A 7,500-nucleotide genomic window follows, 5' to 3' on the forward strand; every position below is an offset into this window, starting at 1 on the left:
CCAGGAGCAGGAGCGGCAGCAGTAACTACAGCAACCTCAACAACAGCAACGGCAACGGTGGCTCTGGAGGGCCTCACCCTCACCACCATCATGCTCCACCTCATCATCATCCTCATCATCCCCCTCCTCCTGCCACGCCCAGCTCCGCCTCGGTCGTCCCCGGCGACGCGTCGCTGTCAGCCGGCCAGACCGCGGAGAACGCCAGCTCCACGCGGGACCTGCTGTCCCAGTTTGGGGAGGCCTCGCTGGGCCTGCGCTGCCTGGATCCCCCCTGCTCCCGTTGGACCCTGGCCTCCTTCGCCGAGAAGCATTACGCACCCTTCCTGCTGCAGCCCACCACCAAGGTGAGTTTCAAATTTCAATAAAATTAGATGACAGAGTGTGAGAGATAAAAGTAAAAAAAAAATAGATTAAAATAAAATAAAATAAAATATATGTACACATATAAACTGAAGTTAACAGAGAGTAGCACTATGTTAATTAGTGAGATCAATATGATCAGGTTGCAGTAACAGATCGCTGTACTGTTCACACTACACAACTTTCTGTCCTGTGATCAGGAATCTTGCAGTCTTGTGGTTTGCACACTACATGACCGATCGGCGACAGAGGGGGTCACACGTTACAAAATCTTTCACCGGGAGGAATCCCCGACGATACTGTCAGGTGTTCCAAGCGTTACGTTTTGTCACGAAAGCGCACAAAGTGACACCGGAGATGACGCGACACCAGGCGCAGGACAGGATTATTTATTTTAAATGTTATTCTCGATCACTGTAAAAAAAAAGGAATAAAATTTGCATTTAAATACGAAATATATTAAAAACCTAGACAAGAAAAGTAAAAGAGGTATGTTGTGTGTTTCTGGCTGCTGCTCCGTACCCCCCTCCCTCTGGGGCTTTGCTCGGCCATCTCCAAAAACCTGTCGGGGAGCTGAAAATCAGCCCAGAATGACCTAGTCTGAACTCGGCATGAAGTAAAGTATTGTAAGTATTTTAAGTATTATTAATAATACTAATAATAATAATGTTAATAATAATCATAATAGTCATAATAATAAATATAGCTGCCGGCAGCAATGCACTGGGTCCAGGTTAGTTGTCTTAGTTACGCATTACAGTTTTCCGAGTTCTTGTGCCGTCACTCGTGTTTGACTTCTGTGCAAAGCAACCAACACAAACACATGGAGTGCAGAGAGTAGCGCACCGGCCAGATTGGCCCACGTGAAATCCATGTCCTGTTCCACCGCCCCCTCCCTACTCCGCCAACCCCTGTGTCTTCGCTCGGCTGCTTCCGATGATTTAGCCACTTCCAGGACGGTTCCTCCAAAAGTGACTACTAAAACGAGTTACAATTTCCCACGTCCCCATGGAACGCAGCATCGGCTCCTGCTGTCTGTCGTCTCGACCCAGCATAGATCCTGCGCGAATCAACCACTTCAGACCAATGGCGTCTGCACCGCGCACCGTGCCCTATGCGAAAGCCCCCCAAGAGCCACAATCTGCACATATCCCTCTTGAATCTTGAATATATCAAATTGGAAGATGATGTTACAAAGCGCCTACTCTGCAAACTCATCCACTAACATTTCTGCTACTTCCGGTAGTTTTGCAACGGTTTTTCACAAATTCCTGCTCCAAATATAGATCGATGTGGATCGAACTTGGACAACAAGATGTCTGAATTGCCCCAGATCCAACGATTTCGGGGGTTTGGTGGTCGCCGTGCGCCGGACACTTTCAGTCGGAAAAATGCCAAGGAGCAAAATAAAAATAATAATATAAATCCGATCAATAATAATAATAATGATAACAATAATATTGGTTATACGTGTAGTACCATTATTGATGACATGCAATTCTTTGTAAACTTTGCCGATTGAGTTATAATTGATCACGAAAAGTGTTTTGGTGTCCGTCTGTGGGTATGTGTGTGTGTATTTGGAAGGATTCTGTGTGTGTGTGTGTGTGTGTGTGTGTGTGTGTGGGCTGACTCACAATGGTGATAATTTCAGTGTGAACGTTAGTCACGATTAAATGGATCACTGGGGTTTTATTCCCTGTGTGACTCACTTACAATCACGCAAACACACACACACACACACACACACACACACACACAAACACAGAGTACAGACACACACAAACAGACACACCCTCCTTCATTTCATATCAAAGTTGTTTTTAAACAAAGTGCTTGTCTCGTGGCCTGTACTTGTCATTATTAGAGGAACTTGTTGTTTCTTTTTGAGTAAAATGGGACACTGATTACAGAGTTCTGCCATTTTTCATTTGGTGTTTGAACTGTGATTATGTGGAGTCAAATGTCCCTTTGAAATATTCATTCATGCACACAATTCAGCCGCAGCCAACAGGAAGACTATGGTTAGAGCACTAGACTTTGTTCACTTTTTGTCTTCTGGAAAAAATTCCAAGTAAAAACAACTACAATGAAGAAAGAGCCATATGATCACCTCCGATGATAGTACACACCAAAACAACTGCAAATATTAGTTTTACGGTAATATTACATAATACTTGTCTTTTTCTATTTTTATAACATGAAGAAGCATGGGCTCAAAGTTATAAAAAAAAAGGGAAAATAGTGAACTTTTGCTTGGGTTCCAGTAATGAGTCTATCAAATAAACGTTAAATTCGACACACAGTAAACACTGTACGACGATGCTCCGACACCACCGGTGACATAGGCTCTTATCCACTTGGGGCGGCAAGTGTAAGGATTAAGCATCCGTTGATTCGGAAATTTGAATGCAGAAAAATATGCGTTATCTTTCTAAATTCCGAGCTCTCACAAACATTGCAGACGTTGAATCTGCGTTAATTATTGCGATTGCAAAGGTGCGATTTCCTGGGGGGACGGTAAAATGGGAAATCTTTGAGTGCCGCTGATTTACTTCATTCCATGTCAAAATATGAACAAAAAAACGAAACTTTCCGAGTCTTCCTATGAAAACACGAACGGTAAAGAAGCCTTTTGTGTCTCCTCCTCCTCCTCCTCCTCCTCCTCCTCCTCTCAGGTGGCAGTGATCGTGCTGTTCCTGTGCCTGTTGGGCGTCAGCCTGTACGGCACCACGCGGGTCAGGGATGGGCTGGAGCTCACCGACATCGTCCCCCGGGAGACCAGCGAGTACGACTTCATCGGCGCCCAGTTCAAGTACTTCTCCTTCTACAACATGTACGTGGTGACGCAGCGGGCCGACTACGCCCACAAGCAGCCGCTGCTCCACCAGCTCCACCGCCGGTTCCACACCGTGCGCTACGTGCTCAAGGAGGACAACGGGCAGCTCCCGCGCATGTGGCTGCACTACTTCAGGGACTGGCTGCAAGGTGAGGGGGATTTTTCACAATCGGAATTAATACATTTTAAAAAATGACTTTTGGATTGAATTCCACACCAGAGTGAATTCAAAAATTTAAATTTCAAATTTCAGGACATCGGGTCGAGGCTTAGTCAGTTATTCGCAACCGTTTCAATATCAAGAACCCTCAATGTGATCCCCATTACGCCACGCATGGCATTTGATGAGATTTGTGTCTCTGGGACCTCAATCTGAGAAGATCTTAATCTTAATCATTTTAGCTGGGGGACCGCCTGCGACCTCTGGGTTAAGTTATATTGTTGAAAGGTCTTCCACAGCAATTGGTTATTTATTCATTATTATTGAGTTAGCGCAAGCATTGACAAGGTTTGGGTGGAGAGAGAGGCGGCTCCCCTGGTTCGAGTTAACATGCACTGTTTTGAGTTTCGGCCGGGCTTACAGTAGGCTCGGCTTTTTTCAGGCTCAAGTGAACGTCAAATCAGACGGAATAGCACGGTTCGCGTTCTGTTCAACTTGAAGGTAGAAATATGGCGTGAAGCACAATGCTCAGTTGTTATTCCCATTTTTTTTGTTTTTTTTTTGTCTTTGTAAGGCTGGTTAGTGAGACAGCTTCATAGCTGGGGTCAGGGCTGGGGTCCTGGACTCCGATACAATGCCTTTCGATTATTTCAATGTCTGAATTGATGAAATGTAATGAAGTGAAATGAAAATATATTAAATTAAATTCAAATTGTATTACCAATACATTTTCTGCTTCGATTAACGACCACCAGAGTCACGAATGAATTGAAATAGTCAGTTTCAGTACTACGCTGAACTCCTTCCTTGAAAATTATTTTGTCAGACACGTCAGATGGAATAGTGAAAAATCGATGAACGAATGACCCTTTGCATCGAAAAAATCAAGCCGAACCGTGAGAGCCAGCCTCAACACCAAGTCACGGTTTGTGCGGCAGTTAAACACGAACGAACACCCCCCCCCCCCCCCCCCCCCCACTTCCAGGAAAGAGTTTATGGCAAAGCCGACGAGAGGCCGATGACATATTTTGGCCGAAACACTCTGTGAGAGCCGTGCGGATGGGGAGCCACACAGGGAGCATCTGGGTGAGAGAAAGGGGAGAAACTGCGTGTTTGATATGGAAAAAACGGCGACGGCGGTACAAATTGGAGCCAGACAGAGCGAGCGGCAGGACCCCCGAAACAACATGTCCCGCTGAAGGACCGCGGCGTGGAGAGAGCAGGGAGGGACACATATGGATTAGAGAGAGAGAGGGAGAGAGAGAGAGACACGGAGAGGCACATGCTGCCGATGCATTCCTAATGGTCGCCTCGAATCAAAAGCAACCGATTTCATGCTTTTGAAGTCTGGTGTGGTCCTTCGGAATAAAAGGGAGTTATCATATTAAATCAGTATGGCTTATTACAGGGTTAGGTTCGGGTTGCTGTGTTGTGTTATGCTGCGGTGTACTGTTGTGTGTTGTGTAGTCTCGCAGTCTGCTCCGTTGTGCTCGGTCAAATTGCTAAACCATTTTTTCTTTTTCAGTCAAAAAATTGGCCCGGGTGACTGTTTTTTTTTTGTTGTTTTTTTCAAACAACCATATTCATCTAATATATCATCGAATAACCCAAGAATTCCTTCATTAACATGGTTTCGATGACGTGAAGTTAGCGTTTCTCAATTAGTTAGATGCGTCTTTAACAGATTAAATAAGACGTGGAAACGCATAAATAACAACAAAGCAGCAGCGTTCTGTCCCTTGCGATCCCGCTCTTTTAACCGTGCCGCGCCCGCACAGGTCTCCAGCAGGCGTTTGACCGGGACTGGGAGGGCGGACGCATCAGCCTCAACAACTACAGGAACGGCTCCGACGGCGGAGTCCTGGCCTACAAACTGCTGGTGCAGACGGGACGCAGGGACAAGCCCATCAACTTCAACCAAGTACGTCACGCTAACCCTGGACGGCCTTCTGGAGCCGGGGTGCGCGCAGTTGCTGGTTTCACTGCTTTGGGTGGAAGGGAGAGGGCCGTTCCGTAACGCTCTTGACCGGAGGATTCGTCTGAAAGGGACACTGTGGCGGCAATATTGAAACCATTTTGTTGCTTCCATTCCGCTTCAAGCACTGCGGTCAGGGGTGGGGGGAGCCACACCTGCCTTATAACCCCCCCCCTACCCTCTCTCTCTCTCTCTCTCTCTCTCTTTCTCTCTCTCTCTCTCTCTCTCTCTCTCTCTCTGATGACTTTACCAAGCCCAGGAATTTAAAGCTCTCACTGGGGCTGCAACCCACCTCTGAAAAAGCTATTAACTCTTCATTTAAACCATTTGTCCCATTTGCAAGCTTCAGCTTCGAATCCCCCCTAACCTGAGAGCACTGTGTGTGTGTGTGTGTGTGTGTGTGTGTGTGTGTGTGTGTGTGTGTGTGTGTGTGGGAGTGTGTGTGTGTGTGGGAGTGTGTATTTCAGTGTGCACGGGGGCCATGTAGTGATATGTGAAGCTTCCTCTAAGAGTGATAATAGTAACACTTGATATTTGTCATGAATAGATAAAAAGTGAATTCATACACCTAAAACCCAGTGGACACAATGAGCCAGTGCGTTGTCAGGTACAAAGGGACGAAGGGCAAGGGACAAAGAAAACGGGGGGGTGAAATGAACACACAAAATCAAAGGCAAAATATTAGTTTGGCTTTCAGGCAGAAGGAAAAAGAAAGGATGAAGAGCCGCAACATTGCGGAGCCCCTTGGAGATGTGTCGAAGGCACTGGTGGTCCTCAGGGGCCAGCTGGGTCAGCCTCATGATCACACCCGATGGCGATGCCCCCTTTGAAAGTGAGGCATAAACCACTCGCTCTCACTGCACAGTAGAGAAGCCCTGGTCCGTCGAGTGAGAAAAGAGGCCAAGAAGAAGCAGGAAGGGCCGTAGTCCTCGAATTCAGGGGAAAGAAGATGGCGGCGAGAAAGGCCTTCACCCCTACGCCTAATCTCACCGCCTTCCCGTTGGACTTGCGTCGCGGCCATTCCCTCCGACGCGGCGGCCTCCGCAATGGGAGGGAGGGTGCGACGTCACTTCCTGTCCCGTCGGCGTGAGGGAGGCGCCCTTCGTGGCGGAGGTGCGGAGGTGCGGAGGCCGGGCCGGGGCGAGTCGTGCCGTGCCGTGCCGCCCGGGCCTTCCCCGTGACAGCTTGAAGTTGTTGCGTATCCTGCTGCTAAATTCAATCCAGACCCTCTGGTATCCAGCGCTCAGCCCCGGCCTCCCACCCCTTCACTTCCCACTGTTCTGCTCTATCTCTCTCTCTCTCTCTCTCTCTCTCTCTCTCTCTCTCCCCCCCCCCACATGCTCTACTGCTCCGATCTCTTTCAGTGAGGAGAGCTGAAACACGTGGTCCATATGCCGTGTGTGTATGCGTGTGTATCTGTGTCGGGACGTGCACACACTTAACAGTGGTGATTATTATTTATGCCTCGATAGATGTTTTGATCTCGATATCTCTGCGGAGGAAGGCTGGGTGGGATGGGGCGCCGCCAACACGTTTCCTTATTGTAGGTGGCCGTTGGTTCATGGCGGCGGTTCATGGGAATCATATGGGAACTCGCCTTCTGTGTGTGTGTGTGTGTGTGTCTGTGTGTGTGTACGTGTGTGTGTGTGTGTGTGTGTGTGTGTGTGTGTGTGTGTGTGTGTGTGTGTGTGTGTGTGTGTGTGTGTGTGTGTGTGTGTGTGTGTGTGTGTGATAATAAAAGCAGCAGCTTGGTGAAACCGAAAACAGAATAGAGCGGGCGAGGGAGGGAGAGAGAGAGAGAGAAAGGAGGAGCAGAAGTTGGGAATGTTTTCTGGAAGAGGCGAGGAAAGCTCTGCGACGGCCGTCCGGGCGCTCCGTGGCGCCGGGCATTTTGGGTGCCCATAGGGGTCAGGAGAAGCCGGTGTGTGAGTAACATTTCTACAGATGTTGTGTTATTTTTATTGCTCTACTCCATTTGGTGGGTGGCATTTCCTTCAGTGTTAACAACCGACTTAACTGCGCACAGACGCTCTCAGGGACTCCAGCCAATTTTTTTTATTGTTACGCTAACTCAAGCAATTTTTTTTTTTCCCCTCCCCGACTCCACCCCTCACCCCCCCGAAGAAACTCCCCTTTTTTACTCCGTCCACACCATCTGCATAACCA

At 48.0% G+C, this 7,500-nt stretch overlaps 1 protein-coding gene across 1 annotated transcript in view; it reads left to right on the forward strand.

Annotated features, from left to right (window-relative positions):
* The window catches only part of ptch1 (patched 1), a gene marked incomplete at its 5' end in the record, with an annotated part of 58,915 nt that overhangs the window by 35,502 nt on the left and 15,913 nt on the right, over positions 1-7,500 (forward strand). The window contains 3 exons of the mRNA XM_080004346.1: positions 1-344; positions 3,039-3,348; positions 5,138-5,280. The exon at positions 1-344 is cut by the window's left edge and continues 338 nt beyond it. Of these exons, the coding sequence (XP_079860472.1) occupies positions 1-344; positions 3,039-3,348; positions 5,138-5,280 (797 nt within the window). The remainder of the gene's footprint in view (positions 345-3,038; positions 3,349-5,137; positions 5,281-7,500) is intronic.

This window comes from Zeus faber, assembly GCF_960531495.2.
Source record: "Zeus faber genome assembly, chromosome: 7".
In the NCBI taxonomy this organism is placed as follows: Eukaryota; Metazoa; Chordata; class Actinopteri; order Zeiformes; family Zeidae; genus Zeus; species Zeus faber.